We start from the raw sequence: 20,000 nt of genomic DNA on the forward strand, positions 1-20,000 counted from the left end.
AGGTTTTTTTTAACATTATAGCAACAGCGATGTGCTCCATTGACAAACTGAGTATAACATAAGAAATGCAGGTGTAAAAGTGGCAACAGCAATAAGAGTGAAATCGGGGATAATATATAAAACACGTTAAGTAACAGTGTAAATTACAAAATCAACAACAGAAAGAGGTAAAACTGTATACACATAATATGGCCATAATGCACATTTTAGGGCCACATCTGGTTTGTTCATTGAGCAATACGTGTCCTAATGTTATACAGAAGATGACACATGGTTGCAACAGAGGCACAAGTCATCCAAACACCAGAAACAAAAGCACCTAGCCAATAATCTGTTGGTGTACAGAGTGCATATCAATTACCTCCTCTATGAGAGAAACATCTGTGAACATCTGTGCAAGAGAAACTCCATTTGTGTCCAATAACAGTGCTCAAGTGCAGCCCACCTGCAGAGGAAAATACATATGAAAAATAAACTTCAAATGTTATTTTACACAGGTGAAACAATGGCTTTGTCCGTAAGTCTTCCAGTAAATCATGGCAGTGTGATAGCAACAGCAGGACACTAAACATACTATTTAGCCACCATTTTGATTTTTACACCTGAGCTTTTTGTTACAGGGCAAAAATGTTTTTAGAATAAAAAAGCCCGGCTATTCAGCAGAGAATCTCTAGTTACTTGTACTGGCATGCAAAACTAACACATGCAGACATTTTGCATATTATTTCATGATGTATATATTTTAGAAAGCCATTGCAGGCCATGATTTAGATTTGTTCAATACTCTGGCCATTTTCGTCCGAGTGTAAGGTGCCATATTGTCTTCTTTCTGCAGTTAGGAACCTGAGCTGATTCACAGGCTATAAAATCAGCTCCCCGACAGAAAGCACAAAGCCTTTCTTAATAGTATATTTAATTTAGATGTTGCTTAGTTGGTCTGTTATCTGGTTATTTTTGAGAAGTGAAGGTGTTTCTCTGTTGCCCCAGTTGTTGTTTCCAACTCCAATTATTCTGAACGATTTCAATTGCTAAAATATTACATTGTGGTGCCATCTAATGGTCTTAACTTAATGGGTGCTTTAAAGAAAAGTTAGTCCCAACTAAACCTCCACAAATGCTAAAAAGCTGTGAGGTTTAAATTCCTGCAACACATATTAAAAGTCAAACATATCCAAGAGGTCTTCTGACAATCAGTGTGTGCTGCATGGCAAAAGGAATTTTACTATTTGTATTTGAGTTTTTTTTAGCGAATGGCATAATAGTGCGTGTGTGTGTGTGTGTGTGTGTGTGTGTGTGTGTGTGTGTGTGTGTGTGTGTGTGTGTGTGTGTATTTAATTGTACTCAGCAGACCCATTTTGGGCTCAAGGTCAAAGACTGTGTTTTGCTCACTTTCCAGAATACTAATGTAATGAAGTGATAAATATGAGATTTTGAAAATAATGTTTATATTTAGCTAGCTATGTTTCTTTTTCGGTTTAAATAGCTTATTATTACTTTACTTTTGGGTTTTTTACAACTAATTCGAGTGGAAAGAGAAAGAGGGAGACCCTGTTTATGAACGTTTGTTGGATAATTGGCCAAGAATTATCCAACCTACAACAAGCGTGTTAGGATTAAAAATATTATATTTGTCCATGTATTTACCAATCTGCCTATATCTGTCAAAGTCTGACTATGGCTCATATTTAACGGAGAACACAGCTTCCGTAAGACTGTCGATGTACCGGGGCTGCTGCCACCTAAAGCCCCGTCAGCAGGGTCCTTCTCCGGGGAAATACATTCTCTACCAGGACAACCGAGCCGAAGCTAACGATAACGAATCCCGGGGTGAACTATCCTCGGATAAAGACTGTTTTCTGCGCCTCTGATTCCAGTTTTTACGCACAAGCTTGGAGTGGAGCCTCCCTTGCACAAACACTGCCTCAAATCCGGACTCACACCTCCTCTCCCATGGGTCAAACACAGTCCTGCTGCCGGTTTATGACCCGTTTGTGGGGTTTTTTACAGAAGAGGAAGTGGATCCAGTAACAGCAAAATGAGAAGAACTGGGCCGAGTGTAAAAGGCTGTGACACCGAGGGTAGAGCAAGGTGAGGGCGAGGTCAGAGTCACCGAGGGCCGGGGAGGAGGACCAGGAGGACGGGCCCTCTTCCCGAGACTGAAGACATGCTCCGAGTGAGTGGAAGTCATGCCACATACTTTAATGTCGATGTGAAAATGTGTATACAAATAAATAGATTAGTAATTTAGACATTTGAAAAAATCACACAGTATTTCCTGGAGTGGATATTTGTAGGACTACTTCTTAAAGCATAGACTAGTTAATATCCCAATGTTTGATTGTGTGTGTAAATTATTACTAACAGGTATTATTGTTTCTACATATCCCAGAGAATCCATGTTCTTAAATGTGATGGTTACTCTGCTTTAAACTGACTTAAAAATGTCTGCATGTGGAGAGCCAAATATTGTGCCTTGTCTCTGTAAAAATTGATTAAAAGTATTTAAATTAAACTAGAATATTTTATTTTGTATCTATGGTCTTATCAATCTAAAATACCTTTATGTTATCAGAAAAGATTCGTATTCAGAATAAAGCTATGGACTGACAGGATATAAAGTCCATAAAAGCACTTTAATACACACGTAAAAACATAAAACAGACACAAAAGCACAGATAAAATCATATTGCAATATTCAATTGATAACATTTAATATAGCAGCACTGACTGGACCCCATGTCTGATTCACCCTCATGTAAATGATCTCTACTGGGAACATTAAATATATTTTAACCTGCATTATCTTATCTTATGTAATGGCCATTGTCGTGTTTGGTTCAACTTGTTTGCAACCTTTTATGAAACCTGAAATATAACTTACTCAAACATTTACTTAAAAAAAAACCTCATCAGTGGTGAGAGATATTGGAAATAAACTCAAAGACAGCAACTGAGGAGGGATCCCTGTCCAAGCACTGACATGAGTCCAATATATGTCATTATACAGAATGAACAACATAATAAAATGACAACATAAACAAAAAATGGCGATTTTAATGATTCAAATCATTATTTTATATCCACTAAACTGGATTACTGCAATGCGCTGTACATTGGAGTAAGCCAGGCTTCCCTGTCTCGCCTACAGCTGGTCCAGAATGCTGCTGCACGCCTCCTTACAAGGACAGGCATGGCGTGAACATATTGCGCCTGTACTCGCCTCGTTACATTGGCTACCAGTCAATTTTAGAATACAATTTAAAATGTTACTGTTTGCATACAAAGCCCTAAACGGTTTAGCCCCACCGTACCTGGCAGATCTTTTAAAACACCCACACGGTCACTGAGGTCTCCTTCTGGTCGTCCCTACATCAAGGTTGAAGCAGTGAGGAGACAGAGCCTTTGCTGTTGCAGCTCCAAAGTTATGGAACGAATTGCCCCTCCAAGTTAGACTTGCTCCAACTCTGCCTGTTTTTAAATCTCGTTTAAAAACCCACTTCTTTTCCCTTGCATTTACAGACCAGGTATGACACTTGTGCTTTTAAATGTGGGTTTGTATCTTACTAGTGTTTTGTATTGTTTTTACGTCATGTAGGAGAGTTTCTCAGTCTGTGGCTTCTGATCTGGTTTCAGAGTCTCGTGTTTTACATTTGTTTCATGTCCTGTCTGTTTTTTATGTATTTATGCTATGTTTTTATACAGTTGTTGATGTACAGCACTTTGTTCAACTTATGAATTGAGTTTAATCAGGAAATAATTGGAAACCATCTCAGAACTGTATCATTCAACCATTTGGACAGGCTAAATGAGACATACAAAGTAAAAACAAGTGGATAAATGCAGTTATTTCCTGCCATTAAAGGAGAACCCCAGGGCTCAGGTTTAGGCCCCATGTTTTTCAGCATCTCGAGCAACTTCCTTTTTAAATATTCTGTATCGTTCTTTTCCTTTTGTGGGCTCTTTGTGGATTTTCCTCCTTACTTTGTGATTTGTAAAATGCTCTATCTTCTACTTAAATGTGTGGGTCCTTGCATTTATTGCAATATTTCAATATATTCATGTATCATGTTTCAATAAATCCACGCTTAAAGACAATATATAAAAAATGTGTGACACAATATCTCTCAAAGAGGAACTGTTATTTGTTTTGTAATGCCTTGGGTGACATTTTCTCAACATGGGATAGTGTGTAATCCTCTACTTTGTGCAAAAACATTAACATTTTACATTTTACGACACAATTTCCCATAGTTTAAAATGCATTTTCCATTTAGAAAAGAGTCAAACCTTCATGTGACACTTAGAGGTTAGTGTGACTGGGAATTAACCGCCTCTACGTTAAACAATATAAAATGTATTTTTATTTAATTGCATAGCTTCATAATGTCTTATTTTAAAGCTTGTTTGTTGCAGTTTGAGGTCATTAACAGGATGTTACTTTAATACGGAAGTGATCAAATAACATTTTGATCACTTCTGCTATAAAAAAATTACACCAGAAGGGACATTAGATAGTCTAACACTTCAGTTGAGTGCTTAAATTGTAAACACAACAACGCTATCAAAAAGCAGGTTAATAGCCATGTGATTGCTGCCCTAGGTTACGTCCAACTATACAATAAAAGAAGTAAAATCTTATTTGTATTCTCTTTTCTTTCCACTTTGGGGTCTCGACCCAGACTTTGAACACCGGAAACACTCAGTGAGTCCAAGGCTGGAAATGAACCTTGAACCGCAAAACAAGCACAACACTACACACACACACACACACACACACACACACACACACACACACACACACACACACACACGCAACACAACCACCATTTCCTCAAATAAATGACTTTTATTGGGGCAATACAGACGGTCTGCTGTCCCTCTCATTCTTTCTCTTGTCTCACACACTAACTCAGTGTGTGTGTGTGTGTGTGTGTGTGTGTGTGTGTGTGTGTGTGTGTGTGTGTGTGTGTGTGTGGTGTGTGTGTGTGTGTGTGTGTGTGTGTGTGTGTGTGTGTGTGTGTGTGTGGTGAAATGAGATGAAAGGAGGGATTGTGTTTCTGTTTGGAACTAAAAGGCATTCAACCTAATGACCCACAATAAAATGGACCTTAAGAGCCTCTCTCTCTTTTTTTTAACAACACAGACACATTTAAACATATATATTTAAGTTTTTCATATTATTGCTGAGATATGTTTTTTTTTTAATTTTCTAAATAAAATAAATGTTGTGTATAAACTTGGTTGTATAGTTTGTTTTTTATATTTCATGTTCAATATTATTCATTTATATTTAATAATTGTATTATACATTTTTATTTTACATTTGTATTCATGTGGTTTTATTGGTCTATTATAACTGTTTGATGTTGTTTATTTTATATTGTGTACTCCAAATACTTATTCATGTATGTTTTACTCATATGAATATACTGTATTTAATGTTAATTTTTTATTTATTTGTAATTTTATTTCACGTCTGTTAACATGCTGCTGTTACAAAACATTTTTTATTTATTTAAGGACATTATTTAACATACAAACTACCATCAATACATGTGCCAAATATAGACAGACACGTTATTAATATTATTTGCAGTCCTTGGCATGTTGATAGCATTCATAACCAAAAATAAACAACATAATAAATTCAATAAAGTTTTGTTTTGACTCATCCGGACAGCAGGTGGCGCCCCACGTGCAGACAGCGATCAAGGTCTATGTTAGATCGTGAATCTAAGCCCCGCCCCCATTATCTGCTGCAGCCAATAGGATCTCACTGTCACACTCAAACATGGGCACAGTAACGGTGAATGGGCAAAGTCATTAAACTCATCTGGCACAAGGCCAAATATGGATTTTTAGTGCATAGTTTTCAGTATTTCAGACTTTCTAAATATGTATGATATTAAAGTTATATGTATATATTGTTCTGATGTCTATTCTATTTTTTGTTTATTTCTATTTTACGCATATCGCATTGTTGGAGGGACCTGCAAAAGAAGTATTGCAAAGATTAGCTGTAGCTGTTTGCAATTGACAAATTAAGATTTTGAATCCATTGAATCACAAGGTGCAAAACATGCATTTTCTCAGGTATTCTAATTGGGTTATTTAACTTAAGTCACACATAGTTTTTAGTCAAAATTAAAACTCACAAAAGTTGGAGATTAATGGGTTTCACGGGACAAAAAAGGGTGTCAACCAAATTACATCCAAAAGAAATAAAATGCTTTCTTTTTTACATGCATTTTACAACAGTAGGCAAATAGTCAATTCATAATTAAGAAGGTATACGTTATTGAGTACGCAAGGAAACAAATAACAGCTTTTAGATGTAAAACCAGTGCACTGACACAAATGCAAATAAAGAAGATACTGTTATTGTCGGTTAGTAAATGCAAAAAGAAACTCACGTGAAATCGCCATCCATGAACTTCGAGAGAGTTTTCCCTCAATTCTGTCAAGAAAGACACAAACATGCGTATAAAGTCAGATCAAGACCAAAGAAATCAAAGGAAGTCCATCCCTCTTCTGTGAATCTAAATCCCGTTACACTTTAAAACGACATTTAGGAGTTTTATCATCAATTATAAAAACACAAAGCCTTCATTAACAAAGTGGTTTGGCACAAGAAGCTATAGAGACTAGGCCCATGTTATACTGAACACACACAAAGACACACACACACACACACACTCGCTCGTAAACGACTCCCTGTTACTTTTTTATTCTGCTTGTAAAACGGTGTTTCAGGAACAGAGTTTTATAAAGCCATAGTGCTACAGTCAGGCCATCTGGCAGCATGCTGGAGGCTACGATCACATTTCTGAGCACAAAAGAAAGATGAGATTTATTTCCTATACTGGGTAAATACAGTCCAACCATGTGATCAGTAGAATAACCAATAAGCAGCCGAGGAGAAGGTAAGGGCAGGAAAAAAAAAATACTACCATTTTAGGGGAGGATGTAAGCCCACTATACCAGCCCCATCTAACGTTTTACAGTCGCACTTAAGTGTCTTTTTATTGAAATAATAAAATAAACATGTCGCTAACGAATTATTATTCCATGATGGGGCTCCAGACTGAGGAGCCGTACGGTGCGCATTTCATCCCGGGAGGCTTGCAGGGTTCTTCGGCCGGCTGCGGAAAGCCAGCCCGGAGAGGAGCGGAGGAGGAGGAGGAGGAGGGGACCCCCATCCCGGATTTTTCACATTTTTCCAACAAACAGACGGGCTTAAATGGCTTTTCTCCCTGGGCCAACACCTCCACTTCCTCTGCGCCTTCTTCCCCGCAGCTGCAGCCCAATCCGGGCCTTTTTCATCCACATCCACACCTCCTGAGCCACCACCATCACCACCACCACCACCCGTGGACGCAGCAGAATCACGCCGAGCACCTCGCATCATCGGCGGCTTCAGAGAGCAGGTTCGTCCGCTGTTGGGAGGGTTCGACCCCGGCTTTGGAGACCCCTTTGTCCCATGCATCTGATGGGTTTTCCGGGTGTGTCCCCGCTCAGGGTGACCTCTCCGATCCAACACCGACGTATGCGGCGGTTAAACCGGAGAGTTCACTTCCGTCCGACAGCCCCGAGGAATCCAGCTTCAACAGCCCGGCTGAGGTGGTCCTAGAGCGGCTTGGCACCGTGGAGGAGCTCGGTAAGAAGACGGAGCCCAAGAAAGAGAACGAGGAGAAGAAAAAAAATCCTATGATAGACCCGGGTAAATATACCAAACTCAGGAATGTTTATTATAGCGTTTTAGAGGTGTCAATACACAGGTGTGAGTGTGTGTGTGTGTGTGTGTGTGTGTGTGTGTGTGTGTGTGTGTGTGTGTGTGTGTGTGTGTGTCTGAGTGTGTGACACAGAGGGAGAATGTGGCCTAAGTAAGCTAGTAAGTGTGTGTGACTTTTATAGGCCTATAAATGTCTTGTAAACTGGGAAATGTTAAACTTTATTGTCCATTAAAATAATTAAGGTGCTATAGCTGTTATTTAACAATTTGTCACTGCGTTTTCTGAGCCGATGTGTGCAGAAAATGTACGTAAATAAGTTATTTATCTTGCATTACAGGAAGGCTTAAAGCGTATTTAAACAAAACAGTCTCTGTAGAAACGACCTTAGCAATTTAGTGTATCATAATGTAGCATGCCTCAAAGAGCATTAAATCACCTTTAAAATAATATTTTAAAAAGCTTGAATTACAATAAACAAACAGGACAGACAGGTCTTACAGTATATATTATAATAATTAAACAAATGCCATAAATAGTAATAATAATACAAATATATTATACTGGCTTTGCTATTATTTTCAATTATTTTTCCCACCCTGGCATTACATAGAACATTTAAGCTATATGTTAAAAGTGTTTCTAAATTCAATTGTATTTAGTAAAGAGGCCATTAAATCCTATACACATTTCTGTTAGATTTCCATTATTTTAAATAGCCACAATTCTACTTATTCTTAAACATAGGCCTACACCTGTGCCAGCCTGAAGGCAGTTCCTTAAAAATAAATGATATGAGAAGCAAAGATGTCCTTTCTGCAGAATGAGTGTGTGTAACAACCCAACGCTGCTGTCCTGTCTGTTGAGTTATCACACTAACACACTCTTTTTGGCTGCTTCACTTTGTTTCTTTTTATTTTAAAGTGGCCGATAAAGCATTTCAGATCAGGCACTTTCAGATCCTCCAGACTGCAGTTTAATAATTCTAAAATTGAGTCTGGCTTTTCACCAACACACCGCCTGCACTCACACACAGATTTAGACTTGACTCGGTATGTATTATAGCTTGGTGTCCTCCCAAAAACATGTCTCTATCTAAAGGTCTACCTATCTGCAACGTTATTTTTACATAATGTCACTTTATGGTAAATTATTGAAATGAAGGAAAGGGTGAAATGAGGACATAAACAACCGTGGTGCTCATACAACTGTTTTGCTAATAGGAGCAATATGGAAAAATAAATAAAGGATGTGATGGATTAACACCGTCTTTATTTATGGAGCTGGGCTTCTTTTAATTTGTAATGAGCCAAAAGTTGCAAGCTCATAAAATGTGTTCCTGATAATGTTTTCACACACACAGACACACACACAGACACACACACACACACACACAGACACACACACACACACACACACACACACACCACACAGACACACACACAGACACGACACACCCCCACACAACACACACACACACACACACACACACACACACACACACACACACACAGACACACACAACACACACCAGACACACACAGACAGACAGAACACACACAAACACACACACACACACACACATACCAAGACCAACAACCACACACACACACCCACACACACACCCACACACACACACACACACACACACACACACACACCGAGACCAACACACACATGCAATTTGAGCATTTTGGACTTGACAACAGAATTAACGTCACTGTTTTTTAAAGCAAAACATTTCATGGTAAAGTGGCATTGCATGTGAGTGTGTGTGTGTGTGTATGTGTGTGTGTGTGTGTGTGTGTGTGTGTGTGTGTGTGTGTGTGTGTGTGTGTTTGTGGTCATTGTTGTTGCTGCCGCTGTGTATATATGTTGTGTAATGCAAATCATGATGTCCCTCTATAAACTCACAAACTGAAACACACACCGACACACACACACATCTACATTGACACACAGTCAATGACACACACACACACACACACACACACACACACACACACACACACACACACACACACACACACACACACACACACACTCACACAAAGTTAATGGGGTGCTAAAACTACACTGCAGATGGAAATGAGCTATTAGCTATAATCTGGCATAATTAATCCCTTCTCTTTTCTGAGATTAATGTATGGTCCTTGTTGAAATAAATACATTTCGTTTTTTTAAACACATGTTCTGTTGCCGACTGAAAACCAGCTTGCCTCCACAGCATTTTGGCCATTATACCTTTTTTTTAAAGTAGTACTTAAAGGGTTTTAGCTGATTTGAAACTAATGCTGCAGCACCTGCATGGTTTGGCTCATCTAAAGTGAATGTCTGCATGTTTCTTGCTGTTCTGAGTCTGTATCCTCATGCTTTATTGCACTAATTATAACTCTCCCCCCCCCCATTTATCTTCTTCTTCTCCTGCAGATAATCCTGCCGCAAGCTGGATCTACGCCAAGTCCACCCGGAAGAAGAGGTGTCCGTACAGCAAGTACCAGACCCTGGAGCTGGAGAAGGAGTTCCTGTACAACATGTACCTGACCCGGGACCGGCGGCTGGAGGTGGCCGCGCTGCTGAACCTGACCGAGAGACAGGTGAAGATCTGGTTCCAGAACAGGAGGATGAAGATGAAGAAGCTGATGATCCGGGAGAGGAGGGGTCCTAATGAGTGACGGGATGCACAGTTTTTGAGATGTTTTTTGTCCAGGATAGATGATGATGAAAAGAGACGCAGTGCTCCAAGATGACGATCTGTAGCAGGAGCTAGAAAACTAACATGGCCGAGGTGGAAAAGACTGCAGGGGGGAGACCAGGATGTGTTGTAACACTTTTGTTTAAAAAAATATTGCTTTTGCAACGTCGTTTGGTCTTTTCTTGTTGGAATTTAAGAACTTGAACTCTTCCATCTGCATGTGACAGCTAACCTTTAACCCGGGGTACTTGTAAATAACGCTAACATTTACAAAAACATCCATAAATCTGAACTTAAAAACAACATATTAGATGATATCAATGACTTCGCTCTTTTGGAGAACACATCTGTTTTTGATAAAGCTGTATATCTCACATTTCCAGAACTGAAACTACTTGACGCATACTTGACTTCACATAAATTGTCTGTGCTTTCTGCCAAAAATGCAAATTGCATTTTTTATGATTTAATGCTTAAACTATTGTCCTCATATAAAACTGCTTTCATTGTGCCAGACGGGACTGCACCGCGTCTGTTAAAGACAGAAATAGAGTGTATATTTGGTATTAGGGGGGGCATACTTTTGGGAAAGAAACCCTTAACAAATAGAAGCCTAACACTTAATACTAATATGTAATAATAGATACTTAATTATAATAATATTAGCCAAAAAAAATACAGAGGGTGAGATATAATCAGAGTATAAGAGGTCTGTTTATGTGGTTAATAATGCAAACAAAACTATGAGAATTAATGCATTTTATTGATCCATTTGTTGGCTTTAGTTTTACATTTTTCTTGGTTTTAAATACTATATTTACTTTGCATGATCCAGTTTGATTTAACACTCAAAGCACACATGCACTGTGTCCAGACGTACTGTTGTTATTCAGTCTCATTGCTGATAGAGATATAATCCTTACAAAATTGTGAATTTTTACATATCAATTAACAAAAAACAACATGTACCTATATGTTAATGTGAAATCATTTAATGTGAAATCAACAAATCAAATGTGTGTCAGAAGAAAAGTGAAAAAACTAAAGTAGAGTGGTGAAAAGTGAATGTTCTTTTTTGAGGTACACGCAGTGTTGGAAGAAGTACTCAGATCCTTTACTTAAGTACAAGAACAAATACTACACCGCTGCTTAAGTAGAAAAAATAAAAACAACTACAACAAATAAATGATTGCAGATTTAAATGTCCTTTCTAGATATCTGAGTTTGCACTCCTGATGCTCGATTGGTTTTAGATCCTATAACCTAATGCATTGAAATGACCCCTTAACACCTTTGAGGGCATTAACCTGCTAAATATTAGGACATTTTAGTGTAAATCATGATGAGGTTCGTTGCAAAAGATCTGCTTTTTTCTATCCAAAACGTTAAAGATGTTATTGCATACAGCTCGCACAGGCTGTTTGCAATCTTTGGTTGTACTTTCATACGCGAGAAAAGTCATAAATACACTATCATTTGCATAAAATCCACAAAATCTATTGTTTGTAACCCGTGGAGATAATGGAGTTACGTGAAACCAAAAGCCAATGTTGACTTATTTTAACAAAGATATGTAACTTTAACTCAAACCTCAATCCTTTTCTTAAACAACTTTCCTGCAAAAGTGCAATGAGGCTGTGTGTTGCTGGATATTTAAAGGAAAATGCATGAAAAACATCTAAATAACTTTCCATACGCTACCGTTTTATCATACTTTTTATACTTGAAAACAAAAGTATATAGTTTGCAGCATTTTAATTATACAAAACAAACAGGCTAACTATGTAATGGGCTACATATGATTTAAAAAAAGACTTCAATGCTTATGTAATACACATTTCAGGTGTGTCCAATGGGGTTTTTAATGATCATTTCTCTGTGTTACAACCGTCCCCCGTCTCCCCTGATTTTAACATTTTGTTCCTTAAAAAAAGTTTAAGACTTTTTTCTTCTTTTATAAACTGTGCATGTATAGAAATATTTGTTGTTATTGTTGTCGTAGCTGTATTGTATATCTGTTGTTAATGTGAATCCAAGGCCGATCATGCTCCCTCTCTCAGACACACACACACACACACACACACACACACACCCTTGTGAAGAAAGAAAATAATTTGTTGCAGCTGCATTGAAAAGAAAGCCGCAGTTCCAAATACACACATTTACAGAAACACACTTTTAACACACACACACACACACACACACACACACCATTCCTGCAGACAGAGGAAAATGTCTTGCAGCTACATTTTAAAGAAAGCTGCATTTCCAAAAACACACACACACACTCACAAAGACACACACAGACAGAGACAAATACACACACACACACTCACAAAGACACACACAGACAGACACGTACACACATACACACACACACACACACACACACACACACACACACACACACTCACAAAGACACACACAGAGAGAGACACATACAGACAGACAGACAGACAGACACAGACACACACACACACACACACACACACACCAGTCATGCTAAGCTACACGGTGTGACAGCATCTGATGGTTATCTCCTTTATGTTTCATTGTTATCTGTGAGAGTAAACAGCTGATGTTAAATCCAGAATAACGCACAGCCATGTTACTGTTCCTAACAGTAGTGTGTGTGACAACAGTAGTTTATTATTATTATTATTATTATTATTATTATTATTAGAGTAGGGGTCTTAAAATGATTATCAGTGTGTCAGTGTTATCCAAACTCTCTCCGGAGAAGCTCGGGCTATGTTAGCCTCCATCATGTCATGTGACCACGTGAGGACTTCATCTGCTCTCAGTTAGCCGCAGTGCAGCGTGGGAGATTTTATAATAAGTGAAATAAAAGATGGATGACGTCATCATTGTTATTAACGCGGTTTCCGTGTTGTTGTTATTATTATTGTTTTTTATATTATTACTGTGTTCAGTTTGAAAGAGTGGTTGTTGGTGCCACATCGGTTACAGGCTGACCATGATGACGGACATAATACTGAAATATAGATATTATTATATACTTTTTTCGTATCCAATCCCTTGTTGAGATTATCTGTATGTTATATTGTTATTTCTTATTTAAGCAAAAGAGAAACAGGCACAGATAAAACACTACAAAACTACTACTACAACTACTACTGCTAAAAATAATAATATAGCCTAATTCATATTGTCCCTATCAAATCGCTTGTTTGCATTATTCAATAATAGATGTTTTTTACGTGTAATTTTCGTAATAAACTACTAGAATAAAAACATATAATAATAATATAGCTTAATTAATATTTGCATTATTGAATTACAGCTGTAGTTGTATATTAGTAATTTTCGTAAAAAATACACATAAAATACAACTACTACAACTAGAATACTAATAATGTTTGCACACGTTTGGTAATATTGTTATATGTTGCCTAATGGATTTGAAGATATGTTTGTATCGGTTAATATTAATTAGACGTCATATTTTAATGTAGGAAGTAGAGAAACACACGAAAAGCTTCTACTACTTTCCTGTAATATTAGCCTACTGCATGACATGTCAAATATGTACACACCAAATACTACTACTGGCTGGATTAGAATAGCTCTAATGGAGTTGTAATGTTAATATTTGTGCAGAAAACGGAGAAATGTACTTCCGGAGTACTGCACTAAAACTAGGCCTACTTCAATATAATTAGTCTTCTTCTGGCAGTATTATCCTCTATCATGAAGCACTATCTCTGACATTAGATCAGATTATAGCCCAATAACAGGATTTATTTTATAGTTTTGTATTATGATAGTATGCCAACGTCAAGGTGTTTCTTCTCTCTGCTGCATGCAGTCTGAGTTTGAGTCCGCAGAGACACTTTTCTGCCTCCTTGTTTTGTCAAAGTCTCGCAGCTTCCCTCCTTTATTGCCGCCATATAATCCTGCTGCAGGGTCATAAAGCAACAGCATGCATTTGGAGAATAAACGTGACTTTCCCCCCCAAACCGAAGAGTGAGGAGCCGCCATAAAGCAATTTAGCCCAGACAGTCTTATATGGTTTTATTGGACACCCTTTCCTGCCTCGGAGCCTCATCTGCAGCTCGAAATGTTAAAGTCATTGTCTGCAGAGTACACATCTCTGCTCACCACAAGACCCCAGAACACATGACCATTTCACTATGCAGGGGATTAAACCGGAAACAAGGGCGTTAATGACTGCAGGGCGTTTCAGTCTGGATTTTTGGGTTGTTTTGATGATGTTTTACGCAATGCTTCACTTTTTAAAAACGGATTAATGCTTTAATTTGATCTATATGATGTAGCTTAAATTCAAAATAGACATGCATGATGCAGCTGTAACGCCTCATAGGATTTGGTTTTACTATATATATTTTAATTTCTGTTTTCTTGCTAAAACTACGAAGTGTTTCAGTCTGAGTTTGGGTTGTTTTGGTGATATTTTACCCAATCATTTACGGTTTAAATCCAGATTATTTGTATGGCTTTATTTAAAATACCATGTAGCTTCAATGCTGCATTCGACAAAAGGCCTACAGCTGTAATGCATGATACAATTGGCTTTCATTAAGGACACACTTTTAATTATATTTCTGATTTCTTGCAATGAATGCGATGAAAATATCATGCTTGTCTCATTTTCTAAATTATCTCAAACATCTCTGCACACCACAAGACTTCAAAACACACACATTTAACTATAGGGAGTTAAAACGGAAACAAAGGCGTAAATGACTGCGAGGCGTTTCAGTCTGGATTTGGGTGGTTTTGGGGATGTTTCACGCAATCCGGATTATTGCTAAAGTCTTATCTACATTTTACACTTTAATGTCCAGCATTAAAAGCTGTAGTGCATCGTACAATTTGCTATAATATGTATTTCTGTTTTCTTGCAATGACTGCGAAGTGTCTCAGTCTGGATTTTGGGTTGATGTTGGAGATGTTTTGCGTAATTATTTACTGTTCTAAAATCCGGACTATTACTTTAACGTCACCTAAATTGCATAGCTTTAATTGACAGCATTCAAAAAGGCCCATGGTGTAATGCCTCATACGAATCATAAAGGACAACACTATAACTATGATTATCTATTCATGCAGTGAATTGGATAAAAATAGGATTCTTGTCTCATTTTTACATTAAATCTTCGGGGCACTTTACGCACGCAGTTACGTATTTATGTCCATGTCAATTGTACGTTGATTTTCAATAAGAAATAACTGCATTAAAGCTGAGAAATCAAATACCAATGAAACGTGTATTTACAACAACAACAAAAAGGCCTATTCGTTTTTATTAACTTTCTTAAATTACGTTTTTTGGAATGTATTTATTTTCAAGAATGGCCTTTTTCTGGTTTTGCAAATCAACCCATTGAAATGTCTACTAACGTCTGATTATGACAAACGTAAAAAAACCTATATTTAAAGACCCAATCTCACGCCGAACACACTGAAACATGCAGCCGAAGTAGTGAACAATAAAGGCAAAACATGTCAATAATCAAATAGATTTACAAAAACGATAAAGGAAGTTATAATTCCGATGAAAGGCTACGGTTTAATTGAACGAAACAGACGCAATCAACTACAACAAAGGGACTTGTACTGCAGAAATGAAAAAGGACGGTGATCAAATCACTGCTCCTGATTAAATGCTGTTCCCAACACAACATCTGCAATAACATCCCATCTAATCATGATAACACAAGACCATAATAACGGCATCATGAATATTTAGACTTTTATTCAGGCTTCCTACAGAATGATTTTTAGTGTCTGTATACATCATCTGAATTAGGAAGGAGGCAACTACTGAAAGGAGCCTTGTTTATGTGCAGAAGTACATTTACTCTAAGGTAGAAGTGTCTTTAAATATGTTTAAGTACAGCATTAAAGTCGCTTTGACCTAACATGTGTAATGACTGACTTTGTCCGCAAGGTGGAGATCTTGTACTTATTTACCTGATTTTCACTCGTGTGGTTCTATGGTGTAATGGTTAGCACTCAGGACTCTGAATCCTGCGATCCGAGTTCAAATCTCGGTAGAACCTGATTTATTGTAAAGATTAGATTTAATCCGGGTTATTGATATAGTTTAAATAAATCTGAGTTCGCGGGTTTTTCTACTGTGGATTATCTCACAACTGTGCATGCAGATTAATATAGTGGTGCAGAGATGACGTACTTTGTAGGTTGATACAGAGGGTAGCATCGCATGGTTCCCACAACAAAATGGCACTGGTTTGTTTTGTTAAACTATATGCAACATGATATAACATTTTTAGCAGCTGTCGTGTTGAAGCTGAATTCCGAAATGTATTTTTTGGGGGGAAATAGCTCACAATCTTCAGTATTTTAAATGTTATATATTTTTACAAAATGATTACAAATATTTAGATAAATATTCCATACTTTTAAGATAATGGGTCATTTCTTATTATTATTTTGGTTCTGAAATAAAGGGATATTAAGGCAAACATTAATTTATAAAAGTGATTAAAGGTGATTTGTATAGTTGTAATATTAGACTGCAATGGTCCAACATTGTGTAAAACTACATGGAAACCCTTTTTTTCTACCCCTTCGCTAATATGATTTAAAATGAGCTTTTTATATATTTACCTCAAAATCTCTTCTTCTCTGTGTCCTATCATTTGCTTTTGTCTCACTTTTATATATTATGCCAATATTTACCTGATCGTCACTCATGTGGTTCTATGGTGTAATGGTTAGCACTCAGGACTCTGAATCCTGCGATCCGAGTTCAAATCTCGGTAGAACCTGATTTATTGTGAAGATTAGATTACATCTGGGTTATTGATGTAGTTTAAATAAATCTGAGTTTGTGGGTTTTTCTACTGTGCATTATCTCACAGTTGTGCATGCAGATTAATATAGTGGTGCAGAGATGACGTACTTTGTAGGCTGATACAGAGGGTAGCATCCATAGACTGTATATATAAAGGTAGCATCGCATGGTTCCCACAACAAAATGGCACTGGGTTGTTTTGTTAAACTATATACAACATGATATAACATTTAACATTAAGTATTTCTGATTCTGAAATAAAGGGATATTAAGGCAAACATTAATTTATAAAAGTGATTAAAGGTGATTTGTATAGTTTTAATATTAGACTGCAATGGTCCAATATTGTGTAAAACTACATGGAAACCCTTTTTTTCTACCCCTTCGCTAATATGATTTAAAATGAGTTTTTTATATATTTACCTCAAAATCTCTTCTTCTCTGTGTCCTATCATTTGCTTTTCCCTCACTTTTGTATATTCTCTTATTGTTTGTTATACTTATTTATCTGACGATTACTCATGTGGTTCTATGGTGTAATGGTTAGCACTCAGGACTCTGAATCCTGCGATCCGAGTTCAAATCTCGGTAGAACCTGATTTATTGTGAAGATTAGATTAAATCCGGGTTATTGAAGTAGTTTGATTAAATCTGAGCTCGCGGGTTTTTCTACTGTGGATTATCTCACAACTGTGCATGCAGATAAATGGAGTGGTGCAGAGTAGTGAGGGGAATTACGGCTCTTTGAAGGGAGCCGGATTTTAATGCTTCGTTCCTTTCCGAGAGAGTTTTTTTTCAAGGGGGCGGGGTAAATAGGTTTATCTGCGAAATAATCACCAGGATAATGATTGACTGTATTACCAGAAATCTACTTTTACTCACAGAAAAAATGTCTAACTTGCTACATCTCTCAGCCAGCCAAACTACTACTCAAGCAGCATGCGTTATGCCATCATCTACGCACAATGTGCATTCAGGGAAGCAAGTTCCTTTAACCAGTTGAGCCCCGGCCCCCGAGCCTGTTTTCCAGGTCTCAGGCTCGAAAATGACATTCCCAGAACAATTGACCATAACTTCACTTCTAAAAGGGGTAAATTAATAATCTTTTTTCTCAAAGCAATGATAAATCTGTGAGTTGGATGTAGAAAAGTCAGAATCAATATAGAATTTTTTCATTTTAAAGTAAATTCAGATTGAACATAGTAAAAAAATGTTAATTATAGTGTCCGTCCAAAGAAAAACATTACTTATAGTGAAAAAAATTACCCTTGAATGATGGGATAGTAGACTAAAAGCTTTAGGAATCCACACTATAACATATAATAAGTACCCTGTATCAAGATTGATGCAAAACAAGTGACATTTGACCTTTTTAGAGAGATTTAGAAAATAAAACCCACTTCTGGGGTCATTTGGGTGCATTTTCATATCTCTGGCCCCCCTCGTTCGATTTTGATGATTGACACCTCTTTTTGACCGTTAGAGCCAATAGAATCGAGGGGAAGTTCCTAAAATCCATCTAAACATTACCCATTGGTGAATAGAGTGACGCGTAGCCAGAATTCCCCGGAGCCGGAAGCTGTCATACACTCTCGTAGCATGATAGCAGCTCTATATGAAAACTCAGTTATTGACATAAAAATGGAATGATGGATTATCAGTAATCATTTCAAAGTGACACAGACACATTGGATTAACCTTCAGCAGTGAACCAACCATAAAAAGAACGGCTCTCACCAAGTACGACTCGGTTCCCTTCGTTCGTACCAAAGAGCCGTGGATCCATGTATTTATTATCCTTGCAAGAATGGAAGTAGTCATCACATACAGAGCATTTGGTACAAAGAGTTCCCAGAACAGTGTCCTTCAGATGCTGATATATAATTTTAGGAACATAGCTATCATAACTTCAACACAGTGTCTCATGAGCGTCATCCATGTAGTCATACATCCGGCTACGTACACAGCTACGTAGGGCCTCTGTTATCACGTGCTACTCTGATATAGAAGGAGCATTCAGTATTTTCCCAACACTTCTCTAATAGTATTTAAAATTTGCTTTTGATTTATTTACTTCAAGCCTTTTTCCACAATATTAGTTTCCTTATGTGGATTTTTCTATATTCTCTTTGCTTGAAGACTAGAGTTCCTGGACACCTTCTGTAAAATGCAAATATCTCATACACCATGTGAGAAAAGCACACGTATAATTATCAAGCATTGTAAAAAAAGCATCTTCATTTCATTTCATTTAATCGTTTATTTGAATAGGGACAATGCACATTAATGAACACTTTAGACAAATAATGCTTCAAGTGTAAATATGCCGGATTTTAGCTTTGAGCTAATTTCCATCTGTAGTCCCTCACATACAACAAATAAGAACATGACATTTATAAACATAGCAAAAAATAAATACATGATATGCAAAAGAGCAAGAGCAGCACACACACGTATTTACCACATCTTGTCTTTTAAAAAGTCCACTTTCTTTCACAGCTAATGACAAAACACTGCATTTTAAAGCAAATGGCGTTACAATGTAGTCAACACTTCTGCTCCTGTTCTGTCTGAGATTTACATGGCTATAAAATACAAAGCATAAATCAAAGACGGAAACAAAAACAAGATATATTACCAAAGCCTAGACTGCTTATTGTCTTGTGCAGAATGCAATGAAAATAGCCAATACGTTGCATGCTGAGTATTCTTTAAGTAAAAGTGGGAAAAAAATAGATTTTTAGATGAAATACAGCTTGTGTTACAGGAG

General features: G+C 37.3%; 1 protein-coding gene and 3 non-coding genes across 4 annotated transcripts; all 4 read left to right on the forward strand.

Annotated features, from left to right (window-relative positions):
* The first annotated feature begins 7,044 nt into the window (after positions 1-7,044).
* Positions 7,045-10,527, forward strand: LOC117487250 (homeobox protein Hox-D9b-like). The gene is made up of 2 exons (XM_034135932.1): positions 7,045-7,720; positions 10,161-10,527. The coding sequence occupies exons 1-2, from the start codon at positions 7,045-7,047 to the stop codon at positions 10,403-10,405; spliced, it is 921 nt and encodes a 306-aa protein (XP_033991823.1). The 3' UTR covers positions 10,406-10,527.
* A 5,873-nt stretch (positions 10,528-16,400) lies between these two features.
* On the forward strand, positions 16,401-16,472 carry trnaq-cug. The gene has a single exon. It is a non-coding gene; the product is annotated as a tRNA-Gln (tRNA).
* Positions 16,473-17,132: 660 nt separating this feature from the next.
* On the forward strand, positions 17,133-17,204 carry trnaq-cug. Its single transcript has one exon. It is a non-coding gene; the product is annotated as a tRNA-Gln (tRNA).
* A 551-nt stretch (positions 17,205-17,755) lies between these two features.
* On the forward strand, positions 17,756-17,827 carry trnaq-cug. The gene has a single exon. It is a non-coding gene; the product is annotated as a tRNA-Gln (tRNA).
* The last annotated feature ends 2,173 nt before the right edge of the window (positions 17,828-20,000 follow it).

The sequence above is a fragment of the Trematomus bernacchii genome, unplaced genomic scaffold (assembly GCF_902827165.1).
Source record: "Trematomus bernacchii unplaced genomic scaffold, fTreBer1.1, whole genome shotgun sequence".
NCBI lineage: Eukaryota > Metazoa > Chordata > Actinopteri > Perciformes > Nototheniidae > Trematomus > Trematomus bernacchii.

Excerpts from the sequence above, each read along its gene's own strand:
- LOC117487250 (XM_034135932.1), top strand. The coding sequence starts at position 7,045 with ATGTCGCTAACGAATTATTATTCCATGATGGGGCTCCAGACTGAGGAG. Across the intron at positions 7,721-10,160 it reads AAATCCTATGATAGACCCGG|ATAATCCTGCCGCAAGCTGG; the intron begins GTAAATATACCA and ends CTTCTCCTGCAG.